General features: G+C 40.5%; 1 protein-coding gene across 1 annotated transcript in view; it reads left to right on the plus strand.

Moving 5' to 3' along the window:
* Positions 1 to 7,389: 7,389 nt before the first annotated feature.
* Positions 7,390 to 23,859, plus strand: part of LOC113533991 (matrix metalloproteinase-16) — a 48,695-nt gene continuing 32,225 nt past the window's right edge. The window contains exons 1-3 of the mRNA XM_026926537.3: positions 7,390 to 7,843; positions 20,745 to 20,893; positions 22,542 to 22,664. Of these exons, the coding sequence (XP_026782338.1) occupies positions 7,718 to 7,843; positions 20,745 to 20,893; positions 22,542 to 22,664 (398 nt within the window). The 5' untranslated portion in view covers positions 7,390 to 7,717. The remainder of the gene's footprint in view (positions 7,844 to 20,744; positions 20,894 to 22,541; positions 22,665 to 23,859) is intronic.

Below are 23,859 nucleotides of genomic sequence, written 5' to 3' on the forward strand. Positions count from 1 at the left end.
TAAAATTAAATCATACAGCCAGCACCTTTGATATGAAGCTAGGACTATTAAATATTAGATCTCTTATGTTTAAAGCACTTATTGTTAATGAAACTATTACTGATTACTCTTTCTTTTCATGTGCCTAAGATATATATATATACAGTCAGGTCCGGAGGTATTTGGACAATGATAAAGTTTTTGTGATTTTGCCTTTATACACCACCATGATGAATTTGAAATAAAACAATCAAGATGTGATCAAAGTGTAGACTTTCAGCTTTATTTTAAGAGGTTCCACAAAAATATGGCATTTACCATTTAGGAATTACAGCCGTTTAAAGCAAAGTACTTCCATTTTCAGGGGCTCAAAGGTATTTGGACAATTGACTGACAAGAAGATAACTGACCAGGTGCGGTCCATTCCCTCGTTACTTCAAGACAAATGAAGCAGATAAAAGGTCTGAAGTTGATATCAGGTATTGAGTTGGCATTTGGCAGCTGTTCGACTGGAGCTACCAATATGAAGTCCAAGGAGATCTCAATGCAAGTGAAGGAGGCCATCATTAGGCTGAAAAAACAACATAAGTCTATAATAGAGATAGCAAAAACCTTAGGTGTGGCCAAATCAACAGTTGGGTTCATTCTTAAAAAGAAAGAAAGCACTGGTGAGCTCAACAACATCAAAAGGCCTGGAAGACCACGGAAGACAACTAAAGTGGATGATCGCAGAATCCTTTCCTTGGTGAAGAAAAACCCCTTCACACCATCAACAGAAGTCAAGAATACTCTGGAGAAGGTAGGCGTATCATTGTCATAATCTACAATCAAGAGACGCCTTCATTAATGTAAATACAGAGGGTTTACAACAAGGTGCAAACCACTGGTAACATTCAAGAACAGGAAAGCCAGGTTAGACTTTGCCAGAAAACATCTAAAAAAGCCTCCCATGTTCTGGAATAAGATTCTTTGGACTGATGAAACCAAATTTAACTTGAAACAGAATGATGGGAAGAGAAAAGTATGGTGAAAGAAAGGAACAGCTCATGATCCAAAGTATACCACAATATTCTTCAATGGTCAAGTCAGTTGCCTGACCTCAACCCAATAGAGCATGCTTTTCACTTACTGAAGACAAGACTGAAGGCAGAAAGACCCACAAACCTGCAGCAACTGAAGGTGGCTGCAGTGAAGGCCTGGCAAAGTATCTCCAAGGAGGAAACTCAGAATTTGGGTTTTGAGAACATGGGCTTGAGACTTCAGGCAGTCATTGACTGCAAAGGATTTTCATCCAAGTATTAAAATTATGGTTATATTTACAATTATGTCACTTTGTCCAAATACCTTTGAGCCCCTGAAAATTGAGGTACTTTGTTGAAAATGGCTGTAATTCCTAAAGGGTAAATGCCATATTTTTGTGGAACCTCTTAAAATAAAGCTGAAAGTCTACACTTCGATCACATCTTGATTGTCTTATTTCAAATCCATTGTGGTGGTGTATAAAGGTAAAATCACAAAAACTCTGTCATTGTCCAAATACTTCCGGACCTGACTGTATATTATATATAGTTCTTCTGGAGACTATCATATTTGCTTCTTATTTTTGCAGCAAAACCCAGCAGCCTCTTGGTCTCTTATGTGATATGCTGTTCACTTTACTGTCATGCAAACATGTTTCTGTAACATGTAATTTTGTGCTGGAAAACTAATGTTCTTTGGCTCTTTGTTTTAGTGTTCACGTATATTGTATACACCCTAAATGGACAGATTCACATTCTCAGGCACATAAACAGCACAGACCAGGGGATCTTGATGACAGTGCCACAGGGGTACAAATTTCAGCTCATCAGTTGGTCTCTAAATATTTTCAGGTTTCAGAGCATCATCAATATCAGACCCCACCAGGTTTGCTGGTTTGTCCCAAGAACCTTTTCCCTCAGACAGAGACGTGACTAAAGCAGACCCCATAGTTCACAACAAGGGGTTCTACTCAATATTCTTCTTAGTTTAGAAGAAGGACAATGCTTTCTGTCGAACCCTTGATTTGAGAGGCTCCCAAAAGCCTTATTGTTTTGCCATTTTGCCACAACCTTTCTGAAATTTGCAAGGCGGCTTCATCTGTTACCCAGGGCTCTCACCCTTGTCCTAAAGTAAGTTAAGACTTCCGATTATAACCCCCATACAGGATGCCTAACTGAAAAATGTCTCTCCAAAGATGTACATTTGTTAGTGATCACTTCAGCAAAAAGAATGGTAAAACTGCATTCCTTGGCGATAAGCTTGCTTTGCATACATTTATGGCCAGATGACTCCAAAGTGACCTTATGGTTAAACCCAAGGTTTCTGCCCAAAGTCATATGAAAATGAGTGGGAACCTGTTGTTCCTTGTTATAATCAGTATAGACCCTATGGTATTATTTTGGCCAGATTGCAGTGATTGGACTAACAGATCAACTGCTCATCTGTCACAAAAGAAAGACAAGAGGAGATACTTTGTCTGTCAATAGACTGGCACAAAAGGTCATGGACATCATCATCATGGCTCCCTACCATGACATGCCACTCTACAGTGAGCCTCTCCTCCTCATGGGCATTACTTAGAGCTATTCCTCTCCAGGAAGTCTGTGCCGCTGCAACCTGGGCATCACTATGCACCTTCTCCACGTTCTACAAGAGTAAGATCACCCCTCCAAATGTTGTGAGACTGGTGGTCATGTCTGAGTACCGTTGCAGTCAGTCCAAAGGTATGTCGGTTCCTTACGACATTGTGGCATATGTTACCCAGGTGATATTCACCAACCTTGGCAGTTAGGAGTGGCGAATACTGAATGGTATTGATATCAAATACCGTTTCTTATACTGTGTTGAAAGTGTCAGGGTGTGCACATACACATGAAGGCATCCAGGTGATATTCACTGACCCTGATGGTTATCTAGTGTTCATAGAAGCACAGTTACATGAGTAACTAGCATTTTGTACTCACTTGCTGCGTTTTGCTTGGCTTTGGCATTACTCTGCCCATGGACACACACACACCCACACTCAGCTCAGTACTCAGCGAGAGATCACACGTTAGTCAAACATCCTCATACATCTCCCTCCCAGTGCAGACCTGCAGTAAACTGCCCCCCCCCCCCCCCCCCCCCCCCAATTGTATTACAAACTATTAACACTTAATCCCTCCACAGAGCTTTATCTGCCTACCTGTGATGATATGATTGTGACTTATATAATCATGGGCATTCAGTATTAAGATTCAACCTCAACTTTACTGACATTGTGCAGAGTACGAATACAGAGCCAATGAAATCTAAAAGAGGTCTAGAGAAGGACGCATGAGACTAAAGCCATTTCAAACATAGCTCTGAGAAGTCTGGGAAAATTAGATCAGATGGATATTTTACTTGTACTTTTCTGGTAGAAGGCTGACTTTGTTTTTTTTTTTCCTGCTAATAACACTGCATCTGACAATCTGTACAGAGGATATTTATTCATTTAAGGTGGCAGACATTTTACTATGTACTACGGATATTAGAATTGTAAACATGAAACACAGGCTTGTGAATTATTGATCATGAATTGATTCTGTAAACATGTGGGTCAGCTGTTTCACTACTGCCTTCTTCAAGACCCACTTTCCCATTCTCTCTATTCTGTCTAATTAGGGCTTATAAAATATTATCTTAATCTTTAATTATTAATACACACTCTGTGTTTGTGTGTGTGTGTGTGTGTGTGTGTGTGTGTGTGTTTCACATAGAATTCACACTAAAAACAAAGCTTAAACTTCACACCATGTGAGATGTTAAAGATGATAATTAAAACCTGTAGCCTCCTACAGCCTATTTCTTGTAATCAAAGGCAACTGGTAGTGGAAAAAAAACAGTAATTTATCTTCAGTATGTTATTGCTGTTGTTGCTAAAAATATAATTCCAGGAGGCAAAATTCTGTGGAATTTGTCAAGGTCTCTGTTTAGAATCATAAAAATCGTTTTTAAAAAATTGTCTCTAAAACCTGCATCTCAAATCTGCAGAGTTGGAATCTAATAATGGATGTGAAAAGTCTGCTGTCTGTGTGTGATATTGGGCCTGATGGCCACAATCAGACAGCCTGTTGTATGTTCTAGGATGGCATGAGTTTTACAGCAGGGGGTTTATGGATTTGACATGCAAAGTGATGGCACAAAGAGTGAGTCTGCTCAGTCTGTCATATCACAAGAGGATTTGACATTTCTCTCTTCCCCACCAATAGCGCTTCCTGTCAATAAATGACAGCTCCTCCTGGCCAGGGGGTCTCACCTCCTTACTCATGCCCAGCATGGTGTAGTGCTCTCAGCACACCCTCAAACAGGCAGGGGGCTTTATCTGGATGAGGAACATGACCACATATCACTGTGAACGCCTAGAACTTTGTGATCACTCCTTTTTGTCACTCCTCAACCTTTCTTGGGTTTTTTATCATGACACCAACAATCCTCTCCCACTGACGTATGCACAGTGACACATAAGCAGGCATTTTTCTTACAGGTTACTATCATTTTGTTACTGAATAATTCATAGTAGTTCCTGAATAATATGCTTTAAGGTTAATAACAGAATAAGCCACTTTGATCCTATTCATAACAAGAAACACAAGTGAAGCTTACGAGTCACTTTTTCTACATTACTATCCACTCTTCCTACATTTCCACTACATATCCGCTTTGACCACACATGGCTTGTTTCTTCCTCAGAGTGTATTCTTATTATCAAGCTTATTATTATTATTATTATTATTATTTAGAATAATTATGCACTGTTGCTTTTTTTATTTCACCAAGCCAATGTTACTGTAAAATAGCCTTTCATTTGTTAACATTAACAATAGCTAGCATAATATATTTATATATTTAATTGTGTAAAATATTGGGTAATAATAATGTATTTTTCCTATCGATGACTTCATCTTCCCCAGGAGGATATGAAAGCAGGACCATTTCTACTGTGCTATGTATATTTATTAGAGGCTTCAGCCAGTCATCTACAAGTCAGAGAGCTTGTCAGTAACACTCATTTCCTTTGACTGCAAGTCCTGGATTAGTTCGGACAAACTGGAGCATTGAGGTAGTCCTGGTTTCCTGAAAAGTCATATGAACTCAGCTTGACCTGTGGGCCCTCTGCTTTTAACACTGGCAGCTTGGCTTCAGGCTCTATCAAAATTACATGCTGGTAAAATGGAGTCTGCCTATTGCATTCCAGTCTGTTCAAAGAAGTCCAACTGCTTTCTTGTCTAAATTTGTATGGGTTGTTTCATCTCAGGATCTGCATCAGTGATTATGGTGTTAGATAATAATAAACCTGGCAGTTTTAAGAGAGGGAATAAGAGTAATGGCACCGTGTTTTAACCTGCTTACTCACAGCTTTCTCTGAATTTTACAGCTGGTCTGTTAGCAAAGCTAAAAGTAGTATTCAGAGTCATACTTTCACTGAGGCTGTTTGAAAGGGGAACAGATGCACTTATAGTATTAGGAGGAATTTCTGAGAGGAGGGCTTGGGGGCACTGGAGAGAGCCTCAAGGCATCAAGCCTTCACTAAGGATTACACTGCTTAGAAGGAAATTGTTAGAGGGGAAGAGAGGGAGGAGGAAACAAGGGAGGAAAAGTGCCCATGGTGGCACAGATGGCTGCTGAAATGAGTGTGAGTGCTCTAGTTTAGGATGCTATTATCTTCACACGTCTGCAGCAAAATGCCAGGACTCAGACCAGAGCACCTGTCCTGCACCCCCCCCCCCCCCCCACCCCCCACCCCCAAAAGGGGGGCCATGTGCTTAGGGCTTTTAGAAAAACTGTACTGGAAAAATAAAAAATCAAATTGTTCACTTTTTACATTAAAGCTCATTTGTCCCAGTTGTATAAATGACTCATTTTTCACAGGCGCAAGATCAAAAAAGTGAATATCACTGACAGTTGGTGGATATAGTTAGAACCATGTTTCCCAAGGATTATAACACTCCATGAAGAGAAAACCAGAGTGAAAATTTAACCATTTCTGTTCAGACATTATTTCAAATGCTTGCAAAGCCAAGTTTTAAACATTTTGCTAAGATTGCTCACCATATTAAAATCACCAGTTTTATTAAGATGCTTGGTGAATCAGTAAAGGTATTAGATACTGTCTCTGGGTCAAGAATGCTGTTAATGGTTTGAGTGCCTCTCTGAGGTCTATAATGGTTATGATGAATGCTATGAAGATTCACATAGAGCATACTCATTTAGTGTGTACAGTGGATCCCTTTGGATCCCGTGCAAATTGAAATCCCATCAACAGGGTTAATGGCGTTGGTGTCTACCCTGCTGGGGAAGTGGAAGTTCATTCATCTGCTTCATTTAACCTGATTCCATTTTTCATCAACAGCTGTGATATCTACATCTGTCTGTATTAAGAATTTATCTGTACAATTTTAGATTAGCACAGATTTTTATAATAGATTTTTTTTCTTACTATATTCTGTACTGGGCATAAATATAGATGCTATCCACTGTGTGTCTTTATGGAAATTGTATTTTTATTTAGTAGTGTTTACATTTTGTAGTGTAGTACTTAGCAACAGAGAAAAGTTGTGATAGCACACTGGGTGGTTCTGGTTATCAGTTCCCTCTAGTGGACAGAATGGTTTTTGATGTGCCTCTGCCTCCTGAGCAATAGCATTTGTAGCAAGGCAACATACCTCAGAAAGCAATACAAATTAATTGATTCAAAAATAAGAATTTATGTGCATTTTATAACTCTGCAGGGTTAAAATTGGAAAGTGTTAAAGAGTATAGTGGTGTGTCTTTACTGCTTTGATGTGGATGGAATAATCTTTGTTTCTGTGTTTTATGGACACACAGGGAGTCTGTAGATTTACAGCTATACAGTATATGAGATGTGTGTGGGTATTTTTTCCAGATGACTTGTATGAGTTGTAGTAAAGGTTCTAGTCAGTGCATGAAGTTGTGCTATAGTCACATTGCGAATATAACAAAGATTGAAAGGCAGAGTAGAGAGGAATATATACATACACGTACATACATACATACACATATATATATATAATTATCATTATTTATATTGAAGATCATAATAGGAATATAATAACATTATTATTAGTAGTAGTTGTAGTAGTAGTATAATCATTACTGTTGTTGTTATTATTATTATTAATGTAATAACATTATTTTAGAGCATCAGTGCTACCTCCCTTATGGTACATGGTGTTTGCTCTGACTCAATGACTGGTGTTTGGTAGCAGCATTGTTGTTACACGCCTCTCCAGAGTGTGTGTGTGCGTGTGCGTGTGTGTGTGTGTGTGTGCGTGTGTGTGTGTTGGGGGGGCGGGGGGTGTGTGGGTAAGGGTTGTCCTGTACTGCGCATGCGCAGAAGTGCAGGCGAAAACGGTTGAAAACTCGCAGTAAAGCCTGTGTCCTCGATGCTCCTCAGCTCACAACATCATCATATCGGGCGTGCTGGAGGCGAGCGTCCAGTTGACACACACTCACACACATTCACACACACTCACACACAGCACAGGGACCGAGAGAGAGGCTAACGGCGTTCCTCCGGATTTCTCCTCCGCTCCTCCGCCTCGCCACAGAGCCATACATCCTCCTCACCGATGTTTCCGACCGACTGAAACACGGGGATTTATTCCTTCCGGTTATGTTTTATTGACTGTTAATAAAGAAAAAAAAAAAAAAAAAGCCCAAACCTGTGTACATTATGTTTGTGTTAGCATTCCATGCTAGAAGACGTTTGACTAGCGTTTATCCGGGGCCGCTGGGTTTGCAGTTCGTGCTGTGGATTGTATGTGCTGTTTACGGAGAGGAGCAGCCCTTCAGTGTGGAGGTAAGGAAAGCACTGGCCTCGCTAACATGCCGCACTCCTCTCCAAACCCTGTCCGCGCTGTACCGTAGTGTTTCACTCAGCAACGCAGCACTACACTTCTCCAAACTGAAGCCGACTTGAACTGATAACTCGTTAGCCTATTAGAGATACAGTGCATTGGCTAGCCGTGTTTTGTTTCAGCATATGCCTGTAGCTTTATTTAATAATAATAATCAGCTCGTATAACGGTTCTTAACAGCTCTAGTGCTCAAAGTCCAAGTTCACTGATTAAAGCTGAATACACAAGCTGTTAGCAGAGAGGTGTGTGATATCCAGTATCAGAGATTAGCCGTTTGACAACACAGTAGCCTGTTGTCTAACACTACACCATATGCTGTATCAACAGTCACACACACACACACACACACACAGACAGGATACTTTGTGCTCCTTTGTGCTCCAGCTGTCTATTAAGCATCACTACATATTAAAGACCACTTCAAGTATCTCTTGGCTCTTCTCTTCATAAAAATTCCTAGAAAATGCATGCATTATCCTGTACCAGGGCCAGTAGTGGAAAGACAGCCAAAGTACATCTTGACATTTCCTGACAGTTCATTTTTCCTGGACAAGATGCTGTCTGTTAAGTCTGTTGAAGCAGCTCTGTTAGGCTGTTCTGATGGCATGGCTTGACAGTTAGCTGGAATGAATTAACTTGATACAACTACATGTCCATTCAGTCATCCGAGACTAGTAACCAGAGCGGAGTCAGCTAACCCTTAGAAAAAAAAAAGTTAGATGGTAACAGAGCGGATGTATCATGATTCCTTCTAACCTTGTTTAATTCAGAAACAAAGGGCTTTGGGCTTTGGTTTCATTTACAGGACCTGTTCGTATGAGAGGGCAAAGCAGAAATGTTATCTTGCACATTATAATCCTGATATTAATGTTATGATTCTCTTCTGTAGTTAAAATATTAAACAGAGCTGGGATGTCTGAAATATTTCAAGCAGAAAAGAACAAGTGACCTTGGTATTTCAGCATCTTGGGCAGAAGAATATGAAATGTAAGGAAATGCTGTCTGTCTGCTTTGCAATTACGAATGAAACCTAAACTTAATCTTCCTGATCCTGACTCTTTACAGTCCAGTTGGTTTTGGAAATTGCATTGGAAATCAGTAGTGCATGCAGGCATTCAGAGTGAAAGATATATATTTTAGGAACTGAGTGGGATGATCTCCCAACAAAATAGAGGGTTGAGGGCGAACTATTTTAAGTCAACACACCACTTGCACCACTTTTTCCAGTGGTTTGAACTTTTCAGTGCAGTGATGAAAACTAGAGATGTGTGTAGAGGGGCAATCTCCGCTTCTGTGGTTTCTAACCAATTTTCAATTAATCAGCCCAGACGCATCAATGAATATTTGCTAACGTTCATGCATCAGTATTCAGTCTGCAGTGAGGGATCCAGACACTCTACAACCATGTGGGGTTAAAAATGTAAAGGGTTTCAAAGTATGGTGGTGTGCATTCACTTGTATTCTGCTTTGATGTGGTTCTGGCTGATCTTTGTTTCTGTGTTTTGTAGACACACAAGGAGTCTTTAGCGATACGGGATGAGTCTGTGTATTTTTGTCCAGACTTGTATGAGCTCTAGAAAGTGTTTAACTCTTATGGCTGCTATTGCGCATAAGGATGTGGTCCAGTAACCAGTGGTTCATACATCGGTTCATGCATCGGCTCTGTGGTTCCTCCTCCCGCTCAGAGAGCATGGACACAACATGACCCCTACACTTTCTGTGCTCCCACTCATCCTCCATGCCTCCGTGTCCTCAAGGAGGAGATGTCTTTTTCTTTGCAATTTCACGCCTTTGTTCCTCTTGCTCACAAATAAAAAGCTATTTCTTCACTCTAGTCCAGTTCTGCCACTGAAACTGAATTTAATTTCATTTAATTCGTAATGGGTTTTCCTCCCCGCCTTTTTTTTAAATGGCCCTCGTTCCCAGTAGAGTGCCGCTGATTTTTTTTTTTTTGTGTCATTATTAATTGCATGTGATAGATATTAACAAGTGTGCCAAAAAGACAATTAGTGTTCTGCAAGAATGCACATTCAAAAAGATTTGATAATATAAAGGTCTACAGTATTAAGAGGAGACAATGCATGCAAAATCTTTATTCTAGTTATCTCTGCGGGACTTTCTGCAGCTGGCTTTGTCAAAAGAAAATGCTAAATATGACCACAAATTACAGCAAAGTCATTTCTTCCCAACATGGTTGACTGAACTCATGAAATTAACAGAATGAAGGGGGGAGGTCCCACATTATTCACAGGTTGTTTTTTTTTTCATTCCTTTGAATACATTCTAATTGCTGCAAATTTCATGACAATATTATACTGAGTAAGAAATAATGCTGTCTGTCTTGTTCAGCAGGACTGCATGAGCTGAATAGCATCTCCGTCTTCCAACAGACTCTGACTTCAAATGTTGTTACTTTGTTCAGGATGAGATATCCGTGTGTGTGTGTGTGTGTGTGTGTGTGTGTGAGAGAGAGAGAGAGAGAGAGAGAGAGAGAGTGAGTGTGTATGTGTGTGTGTGTGTGTGTGTGAGAAAGAGAGTGTGTGTGTGAGCGAGAGTGAGCGTGAGTGTGTATGTGTGTGTAAGTGTGTGTGAGAGAGAATGTGTGTGTGTGAGAGAGAGTGTGTGTGCGTGAGAGAGAGTGTGTGTGCGTGAGAGAGAGAGAGACGTGTGAGAGGGACTGTGTGAGAGGGACTGTGTGAGAGGGACTGTGTGAGAGGGACTGTGTGAGAGAGTGAGTGTGTCACTGAATGTGTGTGAGTGAGAGAGTGTGTGAGTGAGAGAGTGTGTGAGTGAGAGAGTGTGTGAGTGAGAGAGTGTGTGTGTGTGAGAGCGAGAGAGAGTGTGAGTGTGTGTGAATATGTGTGTGTGAATATGTGTGTGTGAATATGTGTGTGTGAATATGTGTGTGTGAATATGTGTGTGTGTGTGTAAGAGAGAGAGTGAGTGACTTCCTGCCTTAGTGTTTGTTATCTTTCATTTTGTTGATGCCATGATAAAACAATCAAAGAACTTGGAAGAAGCAGTAGCTGGGATAAAGCGTTTTTCTTGCACTGTAGGCAACTTCCTTCCTTCACACTTTATCAGATCTTGAAAAAAACTGTCTTGCCTTTCTGCATCTTTCTGTGGCTGAAGCAGTGATTTTGCATGAATGAGTCAATGTGTGCTTATTCTCTGCTGAGCATCAGGTGTAAAAGCCTGGTGTGAGTCACTCAGGTTTTGAGACAGACATGCGCGCACACACACACACACACACACACACACACACACACACACACACACACCCAAAACCCCATCCAGGTCCACCTACTACAGTAAAACCAAGCACTAAACTTTATCCATATAATATTCACATGAATACATGAGCATCCAGAATAAGCATGATGTAGTTCTTTCTTTCTTTCTTTCTTTCTTTTTCTTTCTTTCTTTCTTTCCTGGTTTTGCTCTTTTGTTCTTTCTTTCTTTCTTTCTTTCTTTCAGAAATCCATTAATGTTTTTATTCCTGCTGAAGCCCACTACAGTATGAGGACAAAAACTCGACACAGTGCACTTTGTGCTGCTGTTTGACGGGTCAGGCTGCTCAAGATCTCTCTGAATTATTGAAAGGCAGTAGTGTGACACCAGATGTTGACGTGGCACCTGCTCAGTCACAAAGGGTTACATCTGACTCTCCTTTAAAGGGTCATGAATGCACAGAGAGGTTTATTTGTTTTGCTCTGTGACCCGTCTGTTTGTTTATATGATGTGGCAGGAACTAGTGTCTCAGTGTTTATGGCTGGGAAATAAACTGCTTAAAGAGTGGCTTCAGAACAGGCAGCCTCCCCAGGGCTGTTCTCTTTCTTGTGTCGCTTACATGGACCTACTACTGAGAACAATCGCCCGTCATATCACAGTTTGTTTCAGCTTTTCTGGATCTGTGCAGAGCGCTCTTAGAGCCCCATCAGCCTGGGTGTTCCAGTTAAATTACATTCTGTGACAAAATCAAACCCTGTGCCTTTGATGCCTAGGGAGGGATTTTTGGTTGTTAAGCAAAAAAACCTAGCTTGAACTTGGCATTTAGCCACTTTGCAAGGGGTGTGTGTGTACATTCTGTCTCTACAATGTGTGTCATCATGTACTTGTAGAGAGAAAGAGCGAGGAGAGAGAGTGGAAAGAAAGACAGGGAGCTGTGTTCTGTGCTCAGTGCGGCATGTTGTGCTCACACATGGTCTTTCTGACGTCAGCTTGGCTTTACTGGGAGAACAGATTTGTGTGAGCCCCTGGGGTAGATATGATATGTCAGTGTGTTTACCTTTCATACGGCCCCAGAACAGGTAAACACAGTGGAAGGATAAGGTAAAAACATACTAGCTATGTTTACATGTAGCCTAATAATCCCTTAATAATCAAACTGATTGCTCAGTCAGAATATATACACTGTAATCAGAATAGAGTAAACCGAATGAGGCCGATCTGAATGAAATTCTTATCTGAGGTAACAGGGTTTAAATAAGCCATTAAATAATAGAATAATAGCCATGTGTCTGTTTACTTTCATTGTCTATATCAGTACTTGCATTCTGTGTATGTGCCTTTGAGTCGCAATGCGCTCCCTTAAAGTGGTCCAGTATGATACAGGTTTGAATCTATTTAAAATAATTGTGTGGTTGGATGGCGTTATACAGTGCACTTGTGTTGTTGTTGTTGTTGTTGTTTTCAACAATCAGAGCGTTCATTGTTACTGAAATTCAAGCAAATTTGAAATGCTGAGCAACTTTACTGCGGTCACAAACACTTCTCCTCGCTGTCTGTTCAATAATCACACTTGGATGAGGTTTTGCTGAGACAGAAATCGTTTAAAACTCATTAACAACACAAGCAGCATGATTTAAAAAGCTGAACATGCTGACCAGACTTCTTGTTGTTATGGTAACACTGACACAAAATCTCACTCCACGCACGTGCATAACTTTGGATCAGATTACATGCAGCATCCGTATAAATGATACGTTAGGATACATAACATATAAACAAGTTCATTAGGAATCTGAAATGTGAAAGAATTCATTTGGATAGGCGAAAAATCTTTGCTTGTAAACGTAACCAATGAAAGATTCTTTGTTTCCAGCTTTTTGTTTTAGGTTCTGTAGAGTTCTCACCCTGTTCAATGAGAGGTACTACCTCTCTATCTGTCCTCTTTCTTTTCTGCCTCTGTTTCTGTCTTTACAGCTCTCTCTCTCTCTCTCTCTCTCTCTCTCTCTCTCTCTCTTGCTCTCTCGCTGTCTGGTAGATGTTAGCTCACTGGACAGCTGCCGAGAGACACTGTGAAATATTGTTTGCCACCATTCAAACTTGAATGCTGTTGGAAACTCCAGTGGCGATGAACAGAAGCACATGGGGACACGAGGCACTCTCAGCACTCATGTAGTCTCAATGACAAGTAGTTTTCATGGCATGACACTGAAAGCTCGGGGAAATGTCACCCTGTGCTACAGTTCACATGCAGCTGTGTGCCACACTTTCCATGTGGTGTTTAAAAAGCCTCTAACAGACAAATGTGCCTGATTTTTAACGTGCATGCTCAGTCAACCATAAACGTTTCAGTTGAGGTCTATTGAGGAAAGGGATGAGATGTCCTGAGAGGACAGGAATTCAGATTTCACCCTTTGAAGTGTAATATGAGGCTAGTGTTAAAGTCACTACAAGGGCCATGGCATATCTTGACATTTGCCCAAAAGTACAGTGTGGCAGAGCATGTGGGAGGGTGGTTGTCATAGGGACTCTGTGTGCACTATTTGGTGCGTGTCCTGCTGAATTATTTAGTGTGTGTGAGGACAGAGAGACGTGAGATCGGTTTTATGGATGCACACACATGTACACGCTGAGCTCACAGATCCTGTGTGCCTGTTACATTCTTTTAAAAGCTATGAAGGGCTGCTGAATGCCAAGCTTTGAATAAAATGTGTGTTTTGGGCACTCGTGACCCCTGATACACTCGCAGGCATTTACTGAGTCAGTTGCCCGAATGCGGATATGCTTAGTCACGCCATAACACTTCATTCGCAGAAATGAACACTGAATGTGAATTAGAACTGAAACAAGAACGCGTAGGAGCTGAAACAACATTCAGCATTCTAGTCTTGGGCCCCATTTACACATTGTGTTAACAAGTGTTTTTGGTTATCGTGATTGGATAGTAGTATAAATGAACACAACATTCATATCAGTTAAGCCACCTCCTGATCCTGAGAGGGTCCTTAAATATTTGAAATGACTTTTCATGAATTAAAAGCCTTGCTGAATGTTAAAGTGTCATACATTTCAATTTACGCGCTGAAGTAGGCTGTTATTAATAGTTTTCTTCTAGTTTGTTTTTATAAAATTGAACCAGTTTTGAAAACATTTGACATCTCACGCACTGGATAATACGGAGTCACTCACACGTGGCAGTGTTGTGTGGAACCTGAAGCTAATGTTAGTTACCTGCTGTTGAGATCGTACACTCAGAGACAGGTCGATATGGGGAAATGGACATTTAGCCAAAAGTGTCTGTAAAACAGCAAATACTCTGCCTGATTAAAACCTGCATCTGCCAGCAGACAAGCTGCACCATAAAACTTTCCTAACACATTTTGAGGGCGTTACTAGTTCCTGCATTTTCTGCCTTCTGCAGAATACTCATGTATACAGTGCACGATTTTTATGTGTATGTGATATAACTGCATAATAGGGCTTAAATTACATTACATTATAAAGTACCATCAGAAAGCCTGAAAAAGCAAGATTGAATCATGATCATGAATCATGATTCTTTGCAAAATGATTAGGATTGCTATATATGTGTGCATGTTTTTCTTTACTAGATTTACAGATATGTTAGCAGCCACAGTGCAACTGTTTTGATACCATGACAGATGTGATGTGATGCTCAGGATAAGTGAGATCAGACTGTAATGCATATAGAATGCAGATGATGAGTATAAATGAATACAAGGTAAAAATCTGGCCTTGGAGATCAGAGCTGATACACAGCTCTCATGACTGTCTTTAATTTAATTTTGTCCCCACTAAACGTCCCCTTTCTATTCCTTGCATCAGTTAAAATGATGGATTGTGCAGAATTTTATATAGTGTCTTTTAATCTCATTTTGATAACTCAAAGAATATGGGAGGCGACAGCCACCAGCAAAGTGCTTCCTGTTTCCATTGACAACAGTTGTCTTGCGTTGCCATGGCCACATCACTGCTCCGATGGTGTCTCGTAGCTAATGAAGCACTCTTGCAGCATTAAAGGTTCTGCTTTGATGTTTCCGCTGAGCTAATTACTTCTCTTTTGGCCTGTTAGTGAACTGATCTAAGCTGTGAGCTGGATCATATCTGCAAGTTCACTAAGCAGGAAGTTCAGAGCTGCTTTTAGTTACCCAATCCACGCATGTTTATATTATGAGACGTACAGGGAATCATTTGACCTTAACAAACGGTGATGTTAAGCTTTCACATGGTGGTTTTACTCCAGATCAATTGTACACAGGCGTGTACTTCTTTCTACTATGCATGCCAGTTTAAGGTGGATTATAGAAGGTATGGCTATGGCTCTGTGTGCAGCTAAAGTGTGAATCCTATCGAATTACAGTAGCACTGAATGATAGACAGCTAAGCATAAAACAGCATTGACCTGTTCAGTACAACTTAACATCCTTACACAGGCAGATCAAAGAAAGCCATACATCACATAGTGAATAAGCGTACAAGAGAGATGGGGCTGTAGTGGATAGGGGTCTCTCAAAGAGCCAAATCATCTGTCAGTTCCCTGTCTCTCTTTCTCCATGTCTCTGTCACATTCTCATGCTCTCTTATCCTGTGCTGATTTTCACCCTGCACTGCTTAAAATTTTCTGCGCTGGTCACTAGTGGGTGGTCCTGTCTTTAATTTACTGCCAGTTGCCATGTTTCACCAGTAGGACCAGGCTATTGCAATATCTGCACAACCTAGCTACAGATTGTATGCAAAAACACCCATTTGATCAGATGTTTGTGTTTATAAAATACATCCATGCAATGCTTGACTGTGTATGAGTGTCCGAATGAGCTTTTTGCATAAAGCATTTTGCTCGTCGCAATTCTGCCACCTATTTGATGGGCTTAAATGTTTCTAAATAGAAGGGCAAAAACGCTGGCCCTGTTATTTTATGGGCAAATCAAACACTGGACGCCCGTACTCAACAAGTATCATAGACTGGCTCAGGAACTATGAGTAGGAATGAATATGTAGAACCAAAAAAAAAAAAAAAAAGCAAATAACTTTACACAGTTAGGGGAAAAAAAAGAACTGTGCCACTGTTCTTTGAATTGACTGCTAGTTGCCACATCTCTGTACTTCCAATTTTGGTACATGCAATACTCCCCTAGTGGATACCCTCACATTACATGCACGTATCAATGCAAAAACCTGTGCAAGGATCCGTGCACAGCCCCCTGACATGCTCGTAGATTTGCTGTTGCAGAAGTATAAACCAGGCTTACATCTTCACTTCCACACACATAATCCATCCTCGGAACTACAGGAGAAGATTAAAAAGCAATTTTGGATTTCATGGATTTCATGAAAAATGTAAAAACATGATCCTAATCTGCATTATTTCTTAGTTTGATCCCTATCTTATTATCTCTTAGTTTATGTCTTAAAACAACAGTAATGTTGTGTTGCTAATGTCTTTTACAAAAAAAAGTGGGCTGACCTTAGACGTGATGCGAGGACCGTGACTTCAGCTCATCCAGGGAACAGGGCTTATTCATACTCACGCTGTCAAAATGCATGTTTGTGCTGTTTTATCAGACACAAATACACGTGTCTGGCACAAATCACAGAAAATTAGGACTAGTAAACGTATAGTTTTAGAGGCCAGGTAGTGGTTGGAGGTTTCCCGATGCACTGTAAATGAGAAACCAGAGAAAACAGTTAAATAAATGTAGTGTGCTCAAAGCAGCTTTCCACATGGCAAGTTTAAAATGAGCATTTATTAAAGTGGCGCTGGTTATAATGCTTTAGTGAGCTTTTGACTTTTAACTTCTATTTAGCGCTCCATCACTTTGAATTCAAACAAAGCAGACCGAAAACAGAGATGTGAAAGAAGCAACACAGCCTGTTTTATCTAGGGCACAATCACAGCGAGCTTTATAAAGTCGTTTTCAGGTTAACGGACTTGTGCATTTTGTCTGCTGAATATATAAGCTGTGAAAATCATCAAAATACACATCTCTCTCCCTCTCTCTCTCTCTCTCTCTCTCTCTCTCTCTCTCTCTCTATCTATCTATCTGTCTATCTATCTAGCTATCTATCTATCTATCTATCTATCTATCTCTCTCTCTCTCTCTCTCTCTATATATATATATATATATATATATATATAATGTGTGTGTGTGCGTGTGTGCATATGTATATGTACACACACCGATCAGCCAAAGCATTAAAACCACTGACAGGCAACATGAATAACATTGATTATCTCATTACAATGGCACCTGTCAAGGGGTGAAATATATTAGACAGCAAATGAACAGTCAGTTCTTGAAGTTGATGTGTTGGAAGCAGGAAAAAATGGGTAAGCGTAAGGATCTGAGTGACTTTAACTGAGTGACTTGGGCCAAATTGCGATGGCTAGATGACTGGGTCAGAGCATCTCAAAAACGGCAGGCCTTGTGGGGTGTTCCCGGTCTGCAGTGGTTAGTACCTACCAAATGTGGTCCAAGGAAGGACAACCGGTGAACTAGCGACAGGGTCATGGGCATCCAAGGTTCATTGATGCGCATGGAGAGTGAAGGCTAGTCCGTCTGGTCCAATCTCACAGAAGAGCTATTGTAGCACAAATTGCTGAACAAGTTAAAGCTGGCTATGATAGAAAGGTGTCAGAACACACAGTGCATTGCAGCTTGCTGCGTATGGGGCTGTGTAGCCACAGACCTGTCAGAGTGCTCATGCTGACCTCTGTCCACTGCCAAAAGTGCCTACAATGGGCACTTGCGCATCAGAACTGGACCATGGCACAGTGGAAAAATGTGGCCTGGTCTGATGAATCACGCTTTCTTTTACATCATGGGGACGGACAGGTTCCTCTGCATTTCTTACCTGGGGAAGAGATGGCACCAGGATGCACTTTGGGAAGAAGGCAAGCTGGTATTCATGTGGATGTTACTTTGACATATGCCACCTACCTAAACATTGTTGTATTCATGGCAACAGTATTCCCTAATGGCAGTGGCCTCTTTCGGCAGGATAATGCGCCCTGCCACACTGTAAAAATTGTTCAGGAATTGTTTGAGGAACATGACAAAGAGTTAAAGGTGTTGACTTGGCCTCCAAATTCCCCAGATCTCAATCCGATCGAGCATCTGTGTGATGTGCTGGACAAACAAGTCTGATCCACAGAGGCCCCACCTTGCAACTTACAGGACTTAAAGGATCTGCTGATAAGGTCTTGGTGCCAGATACCACAGCACACCTTCAGAAGTCTTCTGGAGTCCATGCCTCAACAGGTCAGAGCTGTTTTGATGCCACAAGTGGGACCTACCCAATATTAGGCAGGTGGTTTTAATGTTATGGCTGATCGGTGTGTGTGTGTGTGTGTATATATATATATATATATATATATATATATAGTCTACCAGCAAATAAATAACAGGGAGTGTTTTTCTGTGGATGATCTCTTCTCACCAGCATTTATGTCAGGGCGTCCAGTGACCAGTGCAACACATGATCATGCCACGTCTCATGTCCTTTAAATCATTCAAGACAATATTTAATAGCAAGGTCAATATACAACAAGTACAGCAATGCAGAAAAAAACGGGTCAATTTAAATTTCAACTGCCATTTAAATTTTATTTTATTTGATTTTAGAAAGCATTCCAGACCAACATCCAAACCAAACAGAAATGCAAAGCCTACAGCAACCAAATGTCTAGACACTGGTAAATTGCATCAGTGTGAGCAAGAGAGGATTGCACACTGAGGGAAAGAAATATGCCTCTATCCTGAGCCCAAACAGTCTTTAGTGGCTTTGTACAATCATTTTGCTCATACTCATACCATTTTACATAGTGTATAATACCTCACGCTGTCACACACCCAGCCACTGAAGGTGAACCATGTTTGATAGTACAGTAAATATAAGACATGTCTTTGATTCCCGCTGACAAATATGAATAATTTAACCTTGCATGAACGTTTTGTATGTCCTACAGACAGAGTGTCAGTAGATTACTCAATAGCGTGTTGGCAGACTACAACAGTGCTTTTCCCTCGTAATGTCTGCTTTTGTAAAGAAGACTAAGCAGAGTGCAGGTTAGTATCTTTTCTCTGCCGTAATTCATCTACCATCAGCTATGAGCAGTGATGAAAAGGCCAAGCACACACTGCAAACCCAAGAACTCAGAGTAAAGGTAGACAAAGAGACAGAGAGGCAGAAGGATAAGTATGTATAATGAGTCTTTCACATCCAGGACCCAGCCTGAATATTTTTTTCTGGTTCAGGTGAAATGATGTTGTGATGTTGTGATAAAAATACTTTCTAAGTTAGCACAGCATTACCAAGTAGCAGCTAAGCCGGCATTCAGTGCCAAATATTAGTGTCCAGCTGGGAAACTGCATTGCGTTTGCATCTAAGTAGCTTGATGTGACTTGGTGTGAAGGTGATGCATAATGCCAGATGGTCTGCTGTATGTTAGTTTGTGTGTGTGTCATTGCTGATTTATTAATAGGAAAGACAACCACAAGGGCAGGAAGAAATGGAAAATATGCAGTTAACACACTGTGTAATGTAACACACAAACAATTGTCTGCAAGTGGACACAAACATGCTTTTTTGGTATTGCTAAGATTCTAGTAAGTAGAAGAATTTCAGTGATAATGTTGGAAGTTAGCAACTCTGAAAGAAGGCAGGAAGTCTAACACCACACATACTGTATCCCCCCAAACTGTACTAATTTACTATATACTGGAAAATATCAACTATACAATGAACTGTTGATAACTATGAATCCTGTACAGATAAATCTTTATATATGCCATGCATAAGCCACACATAACACTTGAATTGCATAAGCCATTATTGTATAGGTGTCACATTACAAATATATTATAGAGTTGAAGCTTTGGTACTTTATCTGTTTGAGTAGTGTGTAAAAGTTAGCATGTAAGAGAGCTGGACAGACTAAAGGACTAAAGCATTGCTTTAAGAAGAGGTGAAGCATGATTAAGTCCCACTATTAACACTGTCTGTGGGTAGTCGAATAGCATGTAAGGTAATGTAGGAAACCATTAACCAAAAGGAAACTAGACCAATATTCTAGTGAAAAACGTTTAAACCAAAAATTCAGAATTTCTTTACAAAATAAATATTGGACACCACAGAATGTCACATATTAATTATAAATATGGATATGCAAGTTGTTCAGGGTGGATTTTTCATTTAATGCTGCAAGGATTTCTGGTTTGTTCCTAAATTTTGATTTCTTTCATGACCTTCATGTCTTTTTGAAGTCATCTCTCTGTTTTTTCTTCTCTGTTTTGTGCTGTGACGGCTGAAAGAATGTTTATGCTGTTTGTAGAGCCACGCTTCCTGGCTGTGTAACAGCGCCGTGAGGATTTGAGGGCTCAGTATTCAAAAAGCTATGTTAGGTCTACTAATCACAGAGATTAAAATAATTGCAGCAGTCAAGCATTGTGCAACAAGACACATTCTCAGCATTGATTGTCTGTTCTAGTGTTAGGTTTATGGTTCATAATGCAGTACTTGCTCTCCCAGCTAACTGCTACTGACTTCTATTTGACCCTTGGTTGACCTTCGTCATGTGTCTCTTGTGTCCTCCAGGCATGGCTGCAGCGGTATGGCTACCTCCCCCCCACAGACCCTAGAATGTCAGTCCTGCGCTCAGCTCAGAGTATGCAGTCTGCTATCGCTGCCATGCAGCGGCTCTACGGCCTCAACGTTACCGGTGCGCTCGACAAGAACACCATAGAGTGAGTAACTGAGTCCACACCAAAACCATGCCACCCAGCTCAGTGCCAGTCTCCACCCACTCTCCTCACCTACTGCCTCATGCTGCTCCAGATTACGTTGCTTATGCAGAGGAATTTGAATGCCAAGGGCATGGCTTAAGTCACATGAATTCATTTGAATAAAGTGCCTTCAGATTTGTGCCTTCAGATTTCTCATAATCTATCAAAGCTGTTAGCTGGATATTACTGCAAATCTGGACAGGCCCAGTCTCTTCCTTCCTCTGTCTCTATATGACCTACTCTGCCTCCTTTAGTGTGCTCGATGCCACGAGGCCTAAATTGTTCAACTGATATATTTTCTTCCTCCAGCATACACAATGTGCTGAATCTTATCAGCACTCTGCACAATGTGATGTTTCAACAGCTAACACCTTTTGCACCTCTAATATCTTAATTGTTGTGTGTCCTTTTGTTTCCTTTGGCTTCTATGTAATGACGTAGCGCTAACACAATAAGGTGAGGCACCAGTTCTTCTCTTGTGTGATAATTGCTTGTTGTTAGGGTGTGTGCGTGTGTGTGTGTGTGTGTGTGTGTGTGTGTGTGTGTGCGTGTGCGTGCGCACTATGACCATTCATTGGTAATTAGCAAATCTCACATCTGTATATGACAGGTGTGCAACCATTTTAGCAAATAGTCTTGCTAATGTTTTTTTTTCTCCCCCTCCATCTGTCTCACTAACATAGTACTGTACATACTGTTTAGCTGAGGAAACTATCAAGGACAAAATTTAAATGAGAGTGAGGTCCTACTCAACATGCATACACACTCCTTCAAACACCTACACACACAGTATACTGTTTTTAACCATTATCACAATATTGGATAAGATACTAATATCTTAGAAGTGCACAATATTTATATGAGCATTTTTACTGGCTATAATATTTTTATTGTGTTCTGTGAGGAGCATCCTGACGAGGTTCTGTGTATGATGAGTTGATAAATTGTAGCCTTGGTCTGATTAAAAAAACGCAATATTTTAGCCAAATGAATGCAGGCCAGTCTTTAACCATGACACATCACAGTGTCACACAGTGTCACTATTTTTGTAAGTTTTTGTGCATTTATCTTAAACACACACACACACACACACACACACACACACACGCACTAGTATGTGAGGTGCCTCTAAGCTTTGAGCTAGGTCATGCCTAAAATGCAATGAAATGTCTTTCAGTGGTATCTCATATACCACGTAATCCAACACACACACACACACACACAGAGACAAAGAGAGAGAGAGAAGAGAGTGATATAGCATATAATGTAGCAGAAAGCTTTCTGTCTGTCATTTTCTCTGTCAGAAGAGTGGCTTAGATGTGTAGTACTCGTTTTGCTTTAGCGCAAGCTGAAGCAATGAAAGATGTTGTTTTCTGAATGATTTTTTTCATATTCCTCAGAAACCTGGGAATGTTATCCCCTGTACACTGTGTGTGGAATATGAAATATTCTCTCCATAGTGTTGTGGGTTTTTTTTTGTTTGTTTGTTTTTGTATTTTTTATTTAATTATGCATATCTTGGGTGCAGATAGCATGATGTCATGACAGTGGTGGTGGGAGAGTAATCCAGGTCTCTTTCTCTCTTTATCTGTCTCTGTCTGTGCTGTAGCTGGATGAAAAAGCCTCGCTGTGGTGTACCAGACCAGCTTGGCGGCGCCTCCAGATTCAGCGTACGGAAACGGCGCTATGCTCTCACAGGACAGAAGTGGCAACACAAGCATATCACATACAGGTAGTGTGACGTGTATGAACCTCTTCGCTATAAATACACTTCTGTGATGTATTGGTGTAAGTATGTGTAGCCCCACAGATCCTCTGGTTTTTACCCTGTTGCTGTTGGCAATATGAAAGCTATATTTAAAGGCAGGACCAGACAGCAGATGTAATGCCCTCATGTCTCTCTAAACTAACCAGCAGCAGTACTGGACTAATTAAGCAATCACATTCCTTTTGGCCTCTCTGTCTATCTGACAGCCAGCCCTTCTCTCAATATGTCTATTCTTTAATATCCTCAGCCCACAAGCTCTTTTCTGTAAATGTTATAAGGTTATAATATTATATTTATTAGATTTCCTGACCTGCATTCTAATCCCTATATGTAAATCTGATTCCTTTCCTAATTTCGTCACTTTTTCCTAAAGCTTTGGTTTGAACTTTTATTAGGAATCATTCAGGCATAACCACACTCTGAATATAAAATGCTCAGAGTATAATATGCCAGTCGTATCTATAGAGAATGGATTAAACCTCCATTACTGAGAAAGAAGCTGGTTAACTAGATGCCAGTTGTAAAGTATGGAGGAGGAGAGAGCAGAGGCATTCCCCATGGATCAGCCACACAAGAGCACACAGTGTGTGTTGTGTTTGTATGTGTAGGTGTACATGTATGTCATGTAGCTATGTTTTCTTCCTGTTCTGCCCTACACGTTTTAAATGACCCCTGAACACACACACAACACACATAATAACCATGTTCTCTACTTTTTCATCTGAAATATATATGAATATTTGAGGGTTTGATAATGAGCATGTAAAAAATGCAGTTGCCTTTAAGTCTTTAATAATTCACTGTTAAAACGTAACTATGTTGTTATGTATGTTACTGTGTGTTGTCAGACATTATGTGGATGCCTCTATGTGATATCCTTAATAGACCATATATAAACATGTCTGCTTGTGTGTGTAGATGTTTTGAACAGGTCGGAGATCAGCTACAGGGTGCTACTAATTAATTCACTCTTGTCACTGAGTGTAGTCTCTGCACCACTGGAGTTTTTTCTTATTTTTTAACTCCAGCACATTCCCATGGAAGATGGAACACGGCTTTCACACATTTCGTTGTAACAGGCCGTCATCAACTTTTACATGGAAAAGTTTAAATGACTCAGGAGGTTTTGGGAGAACCATTTTATTACTAATGACACAAA

Source organism: Pangasianodon hypophthalmus, chromosome 1, assembly GCF_027358585.1.
Source record: "Pangasianodon hypophthalmus isolate fPanHyp1 chromosome 1, fPanHyp1.pri, whole genome shotgun sequence".
NCBI lineage: Eukaryota > Metazoa > Chordata > Actinopteri > Siluriformes > Pangasiidae > Pangasianodon > Pangasianodon hypophthalmus.